General features: G+C 50.0%; 4 protein-coding genes across 4 annotated transcripts; 1 reads left to right on the forward strand and 3 right to left on the reverse strand.

The window, feature by feature from the left end:
• Positions 1 to 153: 153 nt before the first annotated feature.
• On the reverse strand, positions 154 to 1149 carry LRP88_04457 (uncharacterized protein; the record flags this gene model as incomplete). The annotated part of the gene is made up of 1 exon (XM_083241030.1): positions 154 to 1149. The coding sequence occupies one exon, from the start codon at positions 1147 to 1149 to the stop codon at positions 154 to 156; it is 996 nt and encodes a 331-aa protein (XP_083102178.1).
• Positions 1150 to 3692: 2543 nt separating this feature from the next.
• Positions 3693 to 4571, reverse strand: LRP88_04458 (uncharacterized protein; the record flags this gene model as incomplete). The annotated part of the gene is made up of 1 exon (XM_083241031.1): positions 3693 to 4571. One exon carries the CDS (start codon positions 4569 to 4571, stop codon positions 3693 to 3695), a length of 879 nt encoding a protein of 292 aa, XP_083102179.1.
• Positions 4572 to 5088: 517 nt separating this feature from the next.
• On the forward strand, positions 5089 to 9077 carry LRP88_04459 (uncharacterized protein; the record flags this gene model as incomplete). Its single annotated transcript, XM_083241032.1, has 4 exons — positions 5089 to 5249; positions 5662 to 7047; positions 7832 to 8384; positions 8436 to 9077. The coding sequence occupies 4 exons, from the start codon at positions 5089 to 5091 to the stop codon at positions 9075 to 9077; spliced, it is 2742 nt and encodes a 913-aa protein (XP_083102180.1).
• Positions 9078 to 13973: 4896 nt separating this feature from the next.
• On the reverse strand, positions 13974 to 14483 carry LRP88_04460 (uncharacterized protein; the record flags this gene model as incomplete). The annotated part of the gene is made up of 1 exon (XM_083241033.1): positions 13974 to 14483. One exon carries the CDS (start codon positions 14481 to 14483, stop codon positions 13974 to 13976), a length of 510 nt encoding a protein of 169 aa, XP_083102181.1.
• Between the last annotated feature and the right edge of the window lie 3926 nt (positions 14484 to 18409).

Here is an 18409-nt window from a genome sequence, read left to right on the forward strand (position 1 = left end):
CTTTACATAGACTGTCGTCCATATTTCCCTTCGTGTTATAGAGGCATTGGGTAGATCTCATCTCTTCTCTTTGTACTATCTTCTCTTTATACTATTCAAGACAATAAACTCGCGTTTCTTTACATCCTCGCCAAGATTCATCTTGATACCTCCTCACCAGTTTGGGTTATAGTCAAACCCAGTCAGATACTCAATGTCCTTGGAGGCCAGGAACTCCTGATATGTGGGGGTCTTGACAGGGTTCTTCAGCTGCTCTGGAGTAATGACTCCTTCAATTCCGGCACAGAACTCGTACTCTCCAAGGAAAGCAGGTCCTTCGAGAACCTCAAGAGGCAGACTAGTTAACTCCTGCATCTCGCTCAATGTGACCTGCTGAAACTCTGCTTTCTTGCCAGTGACGGCGCTCCATGCATCCATGGCCTCGCTGATGGTTATGTTGCTGTCATAAGCGAGGAGCTTGGTTCCAGCAGGTTCGTCTTCGATGAGAGCACGGACGAAAGAACCAGTGGAGTTCAGAGGGTCGATGATGGGGAACCTTGTTGTCTTGGGGCCAGGTAGAACCACAGTGTACTCCCCAGTCTTGGTATTGCGCTTGGGGAAGAGCAAGAGGTTGGAGCTGTAAGCACCAAGGTAGATGTAGGCTGCCTTGTCGGCGAGTTCAGGGACCTCCTTCTCGATGTAGTTGACAGCCTCAGCCTTGCTGTCCCAGTGGTAGCAGTGAGGGTACTTGCCGCCAGACGCGACCTTCATGGGACCCAGAGCCGAGTAGATGAACTTCTCAAGGGTAGGAGTCTTGGTGGCGGCAATAGCGGCGTTCTTGACGTGTTGCAATTCCGTCTTAAACCCCATAGCGCTGCTGGTGGGCTGGTCGTGTCCTGCGGTGAGGGCAGCTTGGTAGGGTGCCCAGAAATCTGTGTTGACAAAGATGGCATGAACACCCTTGAAGGCGGTGATCAGAGAATCGAGGTTGTCGAGATCCGCCTCAACTACCTCAGCGCCGAGAGCGTTGAGGGCTTGAGCTTTCTCAGAGGTGGGTCGACGGGTAAGACAACGGACATTCCAGCCGGGGAGGTTGAGGAAGGTCTTTGCGACTGAGGAGCCTTGGTTTCCAGTGGCTCCCACAACGGCGATGGTCTTTGAGGTAGACATGATGATCACGTGAAAAGTGTGCGATGTTGTGAAAAAGGTGGTTGTAGAGGCGTGTTAGTTGATGTGTTGCTGGGGAATTAGATACCAAGGGTAGAGTCTTGGAGAATATTTATGCTTGATCTCGTCTCGGCCTTAAACTTCATTTTTCCATCTTTCCAGGCCATTTACTAGTTCCTTCATATTCCATGTCGCGATGCTCAGCATCGACTGGACTTAGTGGTAGTAAGCCATCGCCAGTGACGCAGCGTGATTCCGTGTGTCTTGGCGGCTCACCCATTTACCCACTTCTGATTGGCTAAAGAGTAGTAAGCCAGGTGGCGATACGAGACGGACTTCGGACTTTAGAGATGGTGTGGAGACGATCCTCATCCCCAATGACCTTGACCTTTATCCCCTTGTGCCATCCACTAGCGACGTTGAGACTTTGATGACAAGCAGCTCGATATGGAAGGCAAAGACAGCCTTGATTGGGCTACAAGTGATAAGCCAACAGAGTCGGTCGGGCGAACTCCCGGGGCCGAACCGCCATCCAAGCGCCGGGTCTTGACTGAGGCGCGACGAGAGCAGAACCGAGTCGCTCAAAGGGCGTATCGTGAGCTACTCCTGTCAGAAATTCATAGACTCTATCCTAATATCTAATCCCATAGGCAAGCGACAAAAAGAGCATCGTAAACAGTTCAAAGAGGCAGAGTCACGCCGCTATCAAACACGACGACTGCGACCGCTGCTGAAGCGATGCGACATCACTTCCAAGCCCATCAAATGCTCTCATGATACGCCAAGCCGTGTTCAAGGGCCATTAAAAGCCGAGATCCTATCAACACAGGGCACTCCACGCTGCAACACCAGTGCATGTCATGGTCCTGTCTCTCAAGCGGCTCCGGGCGACGGCGTCCCCCCATCATCCGATGCGCTGATTGTAGAAGACGTGGAGATAATTGGGAACATAAACGCATACGATGTTCATGACGACAACTTACAGTTGGTTCCGACTCGCTATCGATCAGACAGATCCAGGACCTCGCACTCCTCGATAAACAGCCAACATGACGAATCAACATTACCAGACGTGTACCTCAACATGCTTCAGTTCGAACCAGTAGCGATATTCAACGCTGCATTTCAAAACGCCCTCTCCATGGGCTTCGACCTACCATTTATTGCCAACTGTGGCGGTCATTGCATCTCACCCTTTTACCAACCCAGCCTCGCTTCAACAACCGACCCAACAGCGCTTTTGCAACAGGGGGCCGCCTCTACTGCATCTTTCAAAAACACCAGCATCCCTATCCATCTTCGACCAACACTCGCACAAGTCCTCATTCCACACCACGCCAGTTTAGATCTCATCCCGCTCCCGTTCCTCCGTGAAAGGGCTATCCTGCTGTCAGCTGCCATGCCTGACACCTTTAACAGCTGGGAGCTAAAGTTTGATATTTATGGAAGAGGAGGTTTGACTATTTGGCGACGGAGCCAATCTGGGCCAGAGAGACGCTCCAATACCACGTATGAGCCATGGGATATGAAGAGCTGGGAGGCTGCGCCGTGGTTTTTGAAGAAGTGGACTATGATTATCGGAGATGAAGAGAGCGAGTTTTACAAGCAGAGTATTGGGTGGCAGTTGATTAGGGATCTGATACTCTCGCAAGGCGAGTTGCGACTAGGAAATGGGGGTGCTTAAAGGACTTGGTTTTGGTCTCGAGTCGGTAAGCCCCACCACCCAGAAACCGCCCACACCCAGAAACCGCCCACCTTCACGAACATCGCTCATTTGAAGCATCATGAATAACATCAATTTTAACAACAACACAACATTATGAGAATACTAAATCTGGCATCTCCGTAATCTCCAATTGCCACTCATGAAATAGATCTGCTTTTTTCCACTTCCTGACTTTCTCTGATGTCTCTCTCGGCTTCAAAAGCTTTAACATCTCCTGACGGGCTTTATCAATATCAGGAACCTTTGCGAAGCGTTGATTGGGATCAAAGGGAACCTTCTTTCTTCTCTTGGGTCTCATTTCCTCTCTTTCTTGCCTGAAGAGTATTAATTCCCTTTCCTGACTCGCCAATGTGAGGTTTTTGCGGTCTATATCCTTAGCAATTTTCCCCATGAAAAGTCGCATCGCACCATCGAGCTTTGACGCCGATGGGATGCTCTCAAGTGAAGCTCGAAGCTCTCGTGATGATGTAGGGGTCTTAAAAAGACAAGGGGATGGCGAACGGGCCCTCTTTTGCGGTGTTTTTGGGGTCTCTGGCAATGCAATTGTCATGGGGTTCATCAGGGGCTTTGCTATTGATACCGGCCAAAGTCCAGAGGCTTTCCAACCTGCAAGGATATTCTTGGCCGTCATCCCTGCTTTCCTTGCCTCGTAATAGCATCGTAGGAAGGTGCATTTGCCGATGGGGGTATGTGCTTGGATCGAGGAAAGCGAGGATATAAGACGACGATAACGCTGCTTGATGGGGCCAAAGACTGCAAGGTCAAGAGGCTAAAGAACATGGGAAGAATGCGGTATAAGGTAAAGGATGTATATATCGTTCTAGAAGCATTCGAACATAAACTCGTTAGTAATATGACTGCCGTGGCCGTCGATAATAAGCAGTCTCTTATCTCCCTCCTTTGCCGGCTTTGTCTTTGGGATAAATATCTTCTTGAGCCATAGCGTCGCAATCTGGTTGTTGGTCCAGCCCTTTTGACTGCATGTAAAGTCCCAATCCTTCAGGAAGTCAAGGAAATGAGGGTCTTCAGGAAACCAAGACTGTTGAACTGTCTGACCTTTATATATGACCAGCGGAGTCAGGGCTTTTCCTATGGCCGAGATACACTCGATGATTGTAGTCCAGTCTGTTGAGCCGGGGTTTTGAACGATCGTACGGGTCTTCTCTGCCCTTCCTAGTACAAGATTGTTATATCCAAGTCCCTCCATGATGCCCATTTCATCCATGTTATGACGATTTTCCTGCTTGATTTCCTTGACAACTGGAACGGCGAGATGAGGAAAGAAACCCTTAATATTCTCAATAGTTGCTCCATTAAACCGAGCCGAATCAAGTCTCTGACCTCGTAATGTCTTTATACCTTCGTTACGGCGCAAAAAACCGTCCATCCAGTGAACCCCAATGGGTTCCTCATTGCCGTTGAGTCGGGCAATACGCCCAGCAAAGTCGATGACCTGGGCATGACTCGGTGCAAAGCCTAGGTCGTCTTGGGCTATGATCCAAGTAGCGAGATGCTTTTCCTGCTCTGCTGAGAGCTTCTGGAAGTGTTCATGACTTTCGGTGTGACTTTGAGCGCCGGAAATGCGGCCACGGAGGGTTGATACTGGTATGCCATGTCGCCCGGCAGCAGTCCGCACGGGTACGCCTTCGCGGACTTCCTGGAGCGCGTTTTGGATGTCGATTTCAGTGTAACTCGGCATGATGATTCTAAAAATACAAGAATTATCGCGATAGCTTCAATATTGCACGAGAAATCGCGGTCTGAAGATAATTGAAGATTGACGTGTTGGTGGGGAAAAGGTGGGCGGTTTCTGGGTGGTGGGGCTTAGTTATCATCACGACAGTAGTGCAGGATAACGAAAAAATAGCTCCCATAATACTTAACAACATAGTTATCTGAGTGAAAGACAGCTATCCCAACGGGTGGCGCCTCTAAGGGAGGAGGGAGTTGCTAGGTGAAACTGCGAGTTGCCTAAAACCGTCCTTGAAAATTGGCCTGGTCAAAGTGGCCATGAAGAGGTGGAAGCTGTTTGAATGGGGACTTCTACGGATGATAGGAGCTGGAGCAGTCGGCGGATCTTTATTCCACAAATCAGACCGAGATCCTAGTAAAGAGCTGTAGTGCTTACCTTGACATACCCCGCAAGGATAGTTGTCGTACGACGAAAACAAAGCTAATGAAAGCTGTTTGGTGCAGTATTACTGAGATCCTAAACCATGGCGTCGGAATTATGTTCAGCATGCAGTAACGTCACCCTGTCGATGCTGATAGACGGCTTCCAGCATCCCCTCGATTACAACCAGGTCCTTCAGTCCAAGGAACACTGCCGACTTTGCGAAATCGTCAGCAACGCCTACAAGTCTCAGACCTGTGTCAAGTATGACAAATTGACGGCTTTGAGGGGTGATCAAATAAAGGCTTGCAAGGTAGATCATCTTGGGCCACTCATATGGAGGTTGCAACAATCAGAACCTGGGGCACGCTGGGGAATGTTCAAACTCGACTCTCAGCATTACGGAGGGCTGCATCGGATCTCCGTGTCAGAAGGTACGATTGTCTTTTTGGTTGTGGATTCTTCAGGGCCAAGACTAATTATTGGTAGAATCAAGCGTCTTTAAAAATCGAATCATCACGCACAGGGACCTGCAAGACGCCAACTCTCCGCGAAACATGCGTCTGCTTCGTGAATGGCTTCAAGACTGTCAGCTACATCACGATGAGTGCGGGCGAGGTACATACTCGGGGAACAAATACAACGATGGCTCTTCCTCCACGACTCTCCCGTTCAGGGTCATCGATGTTGGTTTCGCTGGTGATGGTAGAAGCGAGGAGAAGAAGCCACGCGTCTATACGACACACGGCAAGGAAATTGGACGTTACATGACTCTCAGTCACTGCTGGGGAAAGGTCATTCCGCCAAGGATGACCAAGGATACTGTCGATGCCTGGCAGGTGGAACTCCCATTGGCGAGTTTGCCCAAGACGTTTCGAGATGCGATATGGCTCACAAGGGAATTGGGCGAGCGATTTCTCTGGATCGATTCCATCTGCATCGTCCAGGACGACCCCACTGAACTTATGACACAGATAAGGCTCATGGGAGTGATATTCGAGGAATCATTCTGCACTATAGCTGCGGTGGATGCAAAAGGCTCAGACGGGTCTCAGATGGTCGATTCGGGCTTGTTCGTCAGCGGGCCAGCGGTTGCCAGGACTGCCAAGTTTCAAGTCAAGACTACTGGGACGAATAATTTTGGACTTGCAGAGAGCATCACGGGACCGAGTCATAGTTCATCACAACAAGAAGTGGATGAACTTTGCGAAGTCATCATGCAGGAAGCTTCTGATACCGTCGATCCCTTCCCTCTCAGACTCCAATTCAAGGCATGGCACTCCCGCGGCTGGGTATTCCAGGAACGAGAACTCTCCCGCAGATGCATCTTCTTCACCGAGTACGACCTCGGCTGGCGGTGCAACCGATACTGGGAGACGGAGCAGACGGGGATCCCCGAGTGTCGGCGTCCTCGTGGCGAGTACACCATGGACGGTACGAAAGCGTACGGTGGCGTGTCTTATGATGCCGAGTACAATCTGAGAAAGACATGGCAGAACACAGTACATCAGTACAGTGTAACCAAGCTAACTTATAACTCGGACAAGCACAATGCGTTGATGGGATTTGAAGAGCGGCTGGCTACGCGATTCGGCTACAAATTTCATCACGGGATTGTTGATTTTGGACATTGTGAGCACCTCCACACCCAGCTGCTATGGGTTCCAGCCATCAGCCGTGGTGGGCTCAATGATATCAAATTCCCGTCCTGGAGCTGGATGAATGTGAAGGGGGCGGTGAAGTGGCCTCACGATGAGTACCTCGTCTATCCAGAACTCCTGGCACAAGTCGTGTTTGGCGCACCGAAAGTAAACGAAAGAATCCAGGAACTACACATCTCCGGGCCTTTCCAGAGCATCAGAGTTGGGGCTCGGATAGGTGACATTCCTCACTATACGGAACGTGAAAGATGGGCTCCTGACACGCACTTTGGATGGTCAGAGTTGGGTATGCATCCCGACACGAACACGCTTCTGTCATCCAAAGATGACCAGGTTATTGGATGGGTAGCTTTGGATGCCGATCTTGAGTCTGAGGACATATTTGCGTTTCCTCTGCTCAGGTACTTGAGACAGGACGATGAGGTGGAGCCGATGTGTGTTGATTTCTTGGCCGTATCTGGAAACTTCACACGGCCTGATTTACATGCCCCAGAGAAAAAAGGACCGTGCCGTCGGGTTGGCCGAGGGCGAGTACTCAAGGCTGCATTTGAATGGCTAGACGGCTGCCAGGACGGCAGTGTTGTGTTGAACTGAATCGGATTGACTATCTGATCTTAAACTGGCCACTTCCCGAGATATCCTGTCTATATAGTGGATAAGGTTAAGAATAGGCGGTCTTTCATCAGTATAGCCTCATGATAGTAGTAACAAGATGGGCAAACCTCGACTAACAGAGCATCTCTATTGCAAGGGTCAGGCTGTTGCATCCACTTTCCATCATTGATTGCCCAGTGTCACGCGCAGATTAAACTCGGTATGAGTCAATCGTGCTACGTCGAAACGAGAATCAACACAAGGCCGATAAAGTATACTAAAAGAAGAAACTGATTGTACAACAGAGAGGAGTTGTGCAGCAGGTTGACGGAAACTGCGACGAAGTTGGGACTAGCGCGTACAACAGGGCTTGTAGGGGTAGGATGACAACTTTAGCCTATGCAGGCGACTGAAACTGCAGCCTATTTAGTACTAGTATCGTGGGCCTCTAGAGACCCCGACATCCACTAACATGAAGGGATCCAGGATGACTGTGTTGAACTCAAGTATAAGAGCTCCTCGAATCGCCCTCATAGTCTCCTCTTCTTTCTTAATTGCTAGAAAACAGAAGCTTTCACTAATTGAAATCAGTCAGAACAACCTTCTTTACCCAACTGCAACCGCTCGCCTCCTAGACCTTACAATGGAGTACGCCATGCCCCTCGAAGAACGCCTAGCTTTGCGGCAGGAACTGCTGGATGCCAACGATCAGTTCGTGCTCGACCTTCCAAAGGTGGAACTGCACGTCCATATCGAGGGCACCTTGACTCCTGAGCTCAGGTGGAAGCTTGCCCAGAGAAACAACCAGACCCTGGAGCTCGAGCGGACTGGTACCGTGTACACGAGTCTGGAGCAGCTGAAGGCGTCGTACAACATCATTCCAGCCCGGGAAGGCCACTCCATCAACAATGCTGAAGAGACCTTTACCTTCTTTGAGGCCTACTATGGCGGGTTTGAAGTGCTTGTCACCGAGCAGGACTTTTATGACCTGGCCATGAACTACTTTGAGCATGCTGCCTCGATGAACGTTCGGTACTGTGAGCCTTTCTTTGATCCACAGGGTCACACTCGCCGTGGCGTCTCCTGGGACACCATGATGGGGGGATTCCGAGCGGCTCAGGGGGAGGCAGAAAAGCGCCTGGGCGTAAGTGAGCGGCAGACCATGATTTTGCACATATGCTGACCCCGAGAGCAGATCAAGTCCAAATGGATCATGTGTTTCCTGCGCGATCTATCGCCAGAGTCTGCCATGGAGCACTTTCAAGCTGTTCTTCCCTACCGAGACATGGTTATTGGCATTGGTCTTGACTCGAACGAAGACAACCGTCCCCCTTCCTTGTTCTCAGAGGTCTTTACTCTGGCCAAAGAGGCTGGCTTCCACCTTACCGCGCACTGTGATGTCGGCCAAAAGGACACCCACGAGCATATCCGCCAAGTTGCGGCAGATGTAGGAGGTTCGGGTGCCGAGCGCATTGACCACGGCCTAAATGCTGTTCAAGATGAGGGTCTCGTGCATCTCATCAAGGAGAAGGGCATTGGCATGACGATTACTCCATGGGGATATCTCCGCCATGAGCCAGTCGACGAGATCTTTCCGAGAATACGCACCCTTTATGACGTGGGGATCCCAATCGCAATTGCAAGCGACGATCCGGCGTACATGGAAGATTGCTGGATCCTGTACGATATGCTACTGGCTAAGAACATGTGCAGCTTTGATAATCGCGACATGGTAACCTTGACGAAATATGCTATTGACATGTGCTGGGCAACCGAGACGTGCAAGAAGGAGATTAGGAATGAGCTGGAGGCTGTAGCAGCCAGATACCTAGGCTAGATGCATTTCTTGAGGGTATTTTTTCAAGATATATTACAGTCTAAAAAACGCGACAGATATGCGAGTAGTATCCAGATTCCATATGAGTGTGCGTGCTTCAGTGTATTGCTACCTCGATTGGGCAAACTATGCCAACATTATGGTGCGTCCGTTCATGCTAGCAGTGACAGGATCATATTGCACATCATTGTCCCATACAAAACGCAGTGTCTCGAGCGCGTTACTAAAATGCCGACATCCAACAGCCTCTAGGGCAATTTTGAGACGCTTCTCTACCAACGCTCTCTCATCCAGTGCTTCATTACTCAAAGTTACCCCGATCTGGAAGATGGGCCATAGCAAGGAGTAGCTCCAGGACGAAGCCGGTGGGATGAGCCCCGCGTGATACAGAACCTGACTTGTCAGATCTGCTGCACCCGAGGAGTTGGTAGACGGGAATAGTCGTCCGAGGTACGCCATGATGCCGAGGCACCAAACTTCAACCATATGCTTCCGTGGGCCAGAAGTTTCTCCAAGCCATTCCCACGCCGCCAGACGGCATTTTAAACAATGCGCCTCCTCCACAGTCTCCTGGCTTGGACTCGTCACGTCCAGTTGGGTTTTGGAAAGCATGGTAATGTCTGCAAGTATCTCAAACAGGTCGATCGGGCACGGGAAAACATCATAGCTCCACTGCCTCTGTCCATGATTCGAGCAGCGTCCGAGAGCCGCCTTAAATTCTGTGGCGGACAAGTTCGGTAGTCGAGCAGAAGTTGTAGATGCCATCATGTCGAGCCTAAGGCATTGTTAGAAGAGAATTGCTGCTACAAGGATAGCAAACTCACCACGCAAGCCGCTGTTCAAAGTAGTGCCTATTTGATGCGTGGCCATAATTATGGCCCCGAATTATGACGACTGCGGCTTTTAGATGCGTCTCAAACTCGAGACAGTCTCCGGAACACATCTAGATCTTGGTGAGACAAGAACTCGGCAGAATGCGTGTGTAGCTTACGTCAAGCTGTGCCAGCATCAACATGCTGGCTAGTATGCTTTGATCTGTTGCCGGGCAAGGATCTCGGAGCATCTCTCCCAATAGATGCGTAGCATGGACACGCAGATATAGGCTCTTCTTCTCGAGGCCTTTATCTAAGGTTCGAGCCGCAAGGTGACAGGATGCCGATGCAGCGATGGCATAGCGTATAGGAGGCACAGTGTCTATAAGTGGAAGCACATAACGGAACATTGGATTATCGCTGGGCCCAGTTCCCAGATAAAAGATGCTGCTGAGGTCCTGGATGTCTGTATAAACGCCAAAGTTAGTCATGACATTCAATGGTTAAGCGGGAGGGTGTCTTGCAATGTTTAATTAGACTTTCCAACTCATCATCTCCAACCCATGTCATGGTATTGAGATACGAGTCGTTGGAGTCGTGTCTAAGCACCCTCTCGATGGTGTCCCTCGATCCGGGTGACACAGGAACATTCCCCCGCTTGGCTCGTTTAGGTCTGGGCTTTGAGGTGTTTACCGAGCTGTCGCAAACCGGAATAGACTTTCCCGCAAGCTTCCCTCTCGCCGCAACGCCAGGCCATCTTGTGATGTATCCTTCGCACTCGACTCCTCGGCGCTGACAGCTCAGACAGGCCGGCAGTGTTCGATCACATTTGCGGCCTCGTCGGCGGCATCCTTTGCAGGCGGTTGCATGAAGTGCCACCTGGCTCATTTTTTGGGCTGTAGAAGATCGGGCTTCCTGAGGACAAGAGGATACATGCAGGTCATTTCACATTGTGTAGGTAGTTGACGCTTTGAGTCAGACCCTTGAATTGGTGGGGTCAGCTTGGGTCTGGGGGATCACATGACTGGAGGCATTGTTGGTAAAGCTAGACTTGATTGGGTTCAAGTATGAGGTCATATCATAGTGCAGCTTTCCCCAGACGTGACCCGAGTTCTCTATCCTTGGATAGGTAGAGTTGGGATCAGCTGCAACGCCGATATTGTCGCTGCTAGGTTGTATAAAATGTTGGATGCTTGCTAGGTCTCAAGACGCCAACTGGCACTATCAAGTTAGTGAGTGGCATGACTAGGCCCATTCTTTGATGATCTGTCCTTTCAAGAAGATTGATCAATTCTAGCCCCTTGGCAATAAGCAAGTGACACAAATTATCAGCGACTATTCTATCAATAGCGGCAAAGGTACATGGCGCTTGCTTTGTGTGGCGTTTTGACTTTCATTAATAATCTGGCCCCGACCCACATTATTTCTTCAGGCAGATCTCATCCCAGCTCAGCTCAGACTTCACTCATTATCAAACACCAATGTCATGATCACAAACGGGGAAAAGTACGCCTGCGAGAGCTGTATTCGCGGCCACCGTGTCGCTCAGTGTCAACATACGGGTAAGTATATCTTCGATGGCTCCTCAAGACGGTGTGATTAATGCTGACGCGTGCAGATCGCCCGCTTAAAAGAGTTGGAAAAAAGGGCCGCCCGGTATCGCAGTGCAATCACTGTCGCACTCTTCGAACCTCAAGATCAGTTCATACCAATTGCAAATGCGGCTCGACTTCTCGCCAGGCCACACTCAAGCAGTTCGGCCAAGGTATGTATCCGTGTTTCATTCATCCAAGACCCCGGCTGATCGCGTATTCACAGAGCGATGCCTCTGCTGTGAGGGCGGCGACTGCATGTGCGCCTACAAGACTGGTCGGAAGCACTGCGGGTCATCTACATCCTCACCTTCAGCAATGTCTAGCCAAAGAAGTCCCGAGATGGCCCTCAGCCCTCATCTAGCATACGCAACACCGCTTTTCCCGATAGTTCAGGATATTCCCGGTAGCGACGGCACATATTCCGCACCAACCTCTGTTGCCCTGAATAGCGAACATCCCGAACCTATCCATGACACGGGCACGACGCCACCAGACAATGTTACCCATCTCGTGGCATCTCAAACACCAGACTGGCTTGGGGCGTTAGATGCAGTTCTGGGGCCAATATCAGACGAACCGTCGCAAAGCCACATGCACGATTTCCATGATCCATTATTATCAATGGATCCTCTTTCTCTGCCTCATGTCTGGGGCGATCTGCCACAATCCGAACAGCCCGACAATCCAGATTCGATTCCTCCATTTGACACAGACTTGCCCTTGTTTCCTTTTGACGACCATGAGGATTATCGAGAGAGCTTTGGCTACGGATTATGAGCCCGCATCTCAGCCGTCGACGGAGCGAACGGTAAATGGGGGACGGGTCGGGCACCTGCCTGGCCAAAGGAAGTCTGATATGGAGTGGGAGGTTAATCTCGAGCGGGCTTCAAGGTCCTGTCCGCGGGATGCTCTCTGTATTTGTCAAGTAGAATAACATCTTTAATAAGAAAACTGCCTGAGGCTGGTTGGTGGGAATCAAGCCTTTTCTTCACTCCACCAGGCCTACGTCTAGCTCCTTGCACACGATCCAGGGGTAACTCACCACACCTTGTCTGTTGTCATTTACTCTAATCTCGCAGAAGATTCATCCCGGTTCTGGGGTTCCATCAAATTTGCTGACACTTGCTCCATCAACTATTGTCCCGACGCCGGCGCGGTCCGCGGGGCTCCGAGCGATTTGTGCGTCCACCGCGTTAATCTCTCCGCATCTCCGAACGCCTCCTGCAGGGTTTGCATGCGGGCTTCTGTTTGCGGCATTTGTGCGATCGCTTGGTAAAACCTGCGGGTGCCACCTAAGCTTGCGTGACTTCGGGTACCAGCATACCGTAGTTCTCTATGAGTATCTGAGGGATGTATTCGGAACGAGGAGGAAGCCAGATATCCTCTCGTGGGAAAAGGAAAGGTGGCATCTTGCACTGTAAGACTTACCTTTCCACTCTTGAATTTCTATGGCTCTCACCATAGAAACTTAATTTTATCTAGGTTTCGGTCTTTCTCAATTGGGTTTCGATGCTGTCATGTGTCTATCAGTATGTTCTCTTGCATTGTGCCCGATGGAGACGTCATCGATGACAAGAATATACTCGGAACAACGCGATTGGTGTCACCTGGCTTCATCTCCTCAGTGCCCACAAGACTGCAACCAGGTCACGACGAGGGGTTGGGGCCAATTAAAATGCATCAAATGAAAGGTACTTAATGCCACACCTAAATTACATGGTGATAGAAGTCCCAACAATATTGGCTGTTACAAATCGCGACATTGCACAAGCGGCAGCCGTACCTAGTCTGCTTCCGGCTTTGGCAGTTACTGCTGAGCTCCTGGAAGGGACTTGTTTTCTCACCTTTTGACCTTATCTGCCCCTGCCGAAAGCCCTTACAAGCAAGGCAGGCTGAGTTTACCTTGCGATAGACATGATTGACCTCTCGATTGATGTGAACACGCTGTAAATTAGGGCTTTGAAGGTCACTCTCGTCGCCTGCTCTGTAACGTTGCCGCGACTGGCTTTTCTGGGCGTAGGTGTTAAATAACTCGTTGTAAATGCATTCTCGCCACTCTTTCTGAGTTGTGAATCGCTTCCAACTTGGCTCAGGACCCCGTAACTGAATAACGTAGCTATTGACGAGTGCAACGTCAAGCAAGAAGGTCCAGCAAAGAGCCTGCCAAGGGCCGCGGCGCAAGGGATGATCATACGCATAATATGACCTCAATTGATCGCCCCGATCAACGTGATTCATCTCATCATTATACTCGGCGGCAACAGTAGGGATAGAGATATCCTTAATAGCTTCATCGCCAAAGAAGCGGCGGATCTGACGGGCCTCGGGCTTCTTGGAGGAGGGCTTCTTTCTGCGGCGTTCAACGCGCTCCTCGCCGGAAAAAACGGTCGTAAAGAACAAGACGAGGCGGTTATCCTTCCAAGCGACTTGGTTGACCTTGTGAGATGAAGAGAAGACAAATTAGTAAGAGATTTATATGTGAAAGCGTCTTAGCGTGATACCTGATTGTCAGCCGTAGGGATCACCTTAACCTGGTTAAAGTCGTAGCTAGTACCTAGCCTTTTATCGCCTCTGAGATCGTGAACAAGCTCCTCGTTGATGCCGCTGTTAGCTCGAGCCGTGCCTGTGGCTCCGTGGCCATGCATGCGGAGGCTGCGGAAGAGATCTGCCGACGAGAAGAGGTTATCGACGAAGACGTGATATGTCGCTTTTGGCAGTGTATTTGCTAGGGCCACGACGACGCTTTGAGTCGAGTTCAAGGCGATAGGCTCGTCTGAGGAGCCCTCTTGTGTCTCTTGTGATCCTTGCGTGCGGCGGGTGCAGCGGCGCTTTGCGGGAGGAAGCTCAACACCAACGGCGCCGTATTGTGCGCCCGTGATGTGCCAGAACCAGTGGATAAAAAACCCTTGCTGTGCAACAACCCAGATCCTGAAGCCTCGAGGAATAGGCTTGCCTTTGACGACTGTTGTCTCGTTGGACCTGCCTGTGAAGCGGACCATACACTCATCTATAGCGAGATGAGAGCCCGGGATGAAGATCTCCGCCGACGCAGCTTGTATATGATTAGACTACTCGTCACAGGCTTGGAATACCTTCGGAAGAGGCCCGGTCTCGTCGATCTTGGTGTAGTCAAAAGGGCGAAGGTGGCGGTGAAGGATCTGAAACTTCCAATAGGGCATGAACCTGATGATAGAGTGTAAAGGGCGCTGTTCCCCCGGCTTTGGAGTACTCCAATGGCTCTTGATAGTCTTTTCCTTATGTAAACCCATATAAATTAGCACTCCAAGCTATATATATACTTCTGCAACAGAGGTCCCTTGCCAAGCTCGCAGCCTTGCCTTCCTTGTCATCGGGGTATTCTAGCTATCGACAACCTCATTTTCCTTGAGCCAAAGAAGCCAGCTTTAAGTATATTGGACCCATCTCTCAACGAGAGAGATAGGAAGGAAAAGCTAGAAAAGCTGCAGCGGCGATAGCGGCGGTGTGTTAATATGCAAGTTGCGTGTCTCTACGGGGAAGGGTTCAAATTTAGTGCCGCGGGCCTTATCGGCCGGAAAAACAGCCACCCGGGTCGGGTCATTAGGGTGCATTTGATGGCTATGATTTTCCTTAATAAAGCTCATGTCATCGTAGGCATTGAGGGCTTGTGCCTCTTGTGGAATTGAGAGCGTAGCCATTGTTCAGTTCAAAATAATTTGTATGTGACTTTGGCTGTGATAGCTTCATTGATCAAACTTTTTGTACCCCGCTTGTACTAAGGCTATCACGTGGTCGAGGTGGGGCGAGGTACGCGTTGCAGTCTTGTGGGCACTGAGGAGATAGTTCACCCAGCCTCAGCTCCTGCTTACTGTGCAGAGTACCAAGACTTATCAATACCTTACTCAAAGGGGTAGCCGTGACGGGTCAGGCAGAACTGAGGATATTTACCAACCACCACCTACCAGGATACTTCACGCCCAACCCTACACCAATACAACCATTACTGTACAGTACCTTCGTCCACTTAAAGTTGCCATGAAAAGGTGACCATCGCATCGGCGAAGTGAATCCTACCGAGTCGCTGGATTTCTGCCCTGTTGGTCATAGTGTACCACGCACGGCAAGACGGATGATGCCGAAGTGCCAGCCCGCCGGTTAAGGGAAAAACAGGGAGGCCACCGCAAATCTGAGCGGGGTGTTACCGGATTGGCAATTACCGCAGTATTGATGGTGGGAAGCATCGCTCTTATAACACAAAGATATGTAGTATCTCCCACCTTGAGGAGAGAGAAGCGTAACTACCTACAACTGTGGTGGTTCAGACGCTGCATTGGTTACATTTGCAAGGGCAGCATCTCCCATCTCCATACAACTGCCCAATCCGGCTTTGGTAGGGTTGGTCTCAAAACATGCAGCTGCCACCACATTTAAGAGCCATGTGATTTCAAGAAACACAACATCCCCTCATGTCAGCAGGACCGATTGAACGAACACCTGCGATTGTCAACACCCTCTTTCGCAATTCTTTTAATACCTATGTCGACTCCACTTGCTCTCTATTCTCCGTGAAAAGGCAAGTGTCCACTCAACGACATGTTGCATAAGACGGTCTTCCCGCAAGCATCTTTTCCTTTAGCCCCAGTAGGCTCATGGGTCATGTCTGAAATGAAATCTTTACTTCAAGTTACGGATGCCATTTCGGAAGACACAATAGCAACGTACGAGAGTATAAAAGACACAAGTAGACCCCCCAATCCCTGCGCTAGGTTCTCGACAAGATTCCCGCCCTCAGGGATGGTCTTGAAGCTATCGTGTTGTGGTGGGAAGACGAGTCTACGTTCTGGACCTATATCATGGCTTCATCAGTCCTGCAACAAGAGTGCTGTGCGACTATGAACCGTACTACGGAACCTCCAACTTGATAAGAACACTCCATCGGCCAATTCGTACCTATCGACTATCCTACCTTGGGGTAGTGAGGGCCGTGTTGAGGTGCTCGTGAAGGAAATAACAGAGGCTGTGCTTCCCTTGATGGAAGGGCTGACAGGGACAACGCTGGTTCAAGAACCACTGTGGCAGCTGAGGGCCAGTCTTGAAGAGTTACTACTGGCTGGACCATTAGTCCGGGGCCCCAAAGAACATCTGGAGTCCTTTCAAAAAAAAAAAAAAAACCCTGAACGTGAAATTTGCACTCCCGTTCCTCCCCCATGGCTCTCCTTATCCCGAAAGCTTAGACAGTAGCAGTCTTCGGCTTCTGGAGATGGTCTCAGCGGATGACGACAACATTGAGATCCGGCTCAACGTTTAAAATTTGATCGGGGATTGAGTTTTGAGGCTCTATGATACGTCTTGGGAACGGAAGGACGCACGGTACCCATCACCTGTAACCATCACACGACCGTTATAGTCACACCACGCTTAAAGACGGCACTCAAGTCCTTGCACCTTTACAGACCCCCGCCAGCAAAGCCACTGTGGATAGATGCCATATGCATTAATCAAGACGATGACAATGGGAAGGCTGCCCAGATACCGCTGATGACGGAGATATATCCTCGAGCTGCACAGGCAATTATCTGGATGGGCCCATCAGGCATGGCGGATATGTTCATGGATGTCCTCTATGAACTTGACACTTGAAATTGAAAGTAGGCACGGCCTGGATGCCGTCTTCACCATCGAGAGTCCGTCTACGATTCAAGGTTTCCATGCTATCATTGCGATAAGCCCATCGGGCCATACCTATCAAGGCAATCGAAACCCGCGCTGATAGCCCGTTGATCACATGGACAAGCATTCTAATCTAGATAAGGGATGGGTGAAGGATGACACTGGGCTTACCCGATTCGGAATGAAGATACCTGTCATACCGGGCTTATGATTGGTCGATCAGGGGCGGATTGGCTTTCCTAATTGGGATGGGAAGACCATCCATTGTCTTCTTGGAGATGTTAGACATGGGGCGTAGCTCGAGTTACCATGACTTACGTGTCGAAGCCGTTGTGATTTATGTGTGCGGTCATCTCCACGAGTCTGATTTGTTTTATGACAATCTTAAAATCATCATTTAAACAGCCTTGACCTAAAATCTTGACTCAAAATGCCCTGTCTAACCACGCTCCCTGCCTCATGGTACACTACTGAGGCCATTGCTGGCTTGGATAGACATGCTATAGTTTACAAGGTATTGAGGAGAAATACGTCTAGTCCAGAAAAGGACCCCTTAGCCCATGTTTCCCCTTCATGGACAGTATCCCCTGCTGTCTTAACAGCTGTTGCCCGCACCATGGGAACAGTGATACCAATCCCTGTCTCTCCCCGTGTAGGATGCACTAGTAATCACTTAATCCTGATACGAGGATCGAGTCTCCATAACAAGCTCAGAGTCAACCTTAATATCACCCCAGATTAACATGACACTGTGGGGGACAACAGTCCTTTGTCTGCTGAACCCCTCCAAGCCCTAGCAACGAGAGTCAATCTTCCTAGAACCCCATGCTACTCTGACCTCTCTCGACTTGGTGGCTTATTATAGAAACGCTGATCGTGAGCCCTCGCCCGACATCCCGCGGCGCTCTAAGCTAGAACCCAGTCTTGTCTGAATAAAGTAATGAATAGATCGATATGTGAATCATTAAATAGTTACTTATTTACATATGCAGGACAGACGAGGATTATACGGCCGGTCTGATACGGATAATCCAAATAGGGATAAAACAGGTGACATCAGGGTCCTGATCACAGGCTAGCCAATTGATCAAAAGGCGTTCTTGATGACCTGATGATAATTGTGTTGAATTCCGTCATGTGAGATGGCCAGATTTCCCCTCTTTTCTAACCACGTGCCAGTACGGGAGTAGCCTCTTCTGTCAGACAACATGACTATTGAACCATGAACGACCGAGCGGAAAGGTGATAGATGCGGTGACTTGTCTTGTTTAGTCTA

The sequence above is a fragment of the Fusarium phalaenopsidis genome (genome assembly GCF_050370095.1).
Source record: "Fusarium phalaenopsidis strain FUZ10S chromosome Unknown contig_32292, whole genome shotgun sequence".
Lineage (NCBI taxonomy): Eukaryota > Fungi > Ascomycota > Sordariomycetes > Hypocreales > Nectriaceae > Fusarium > Fusarium phalaenopsidis.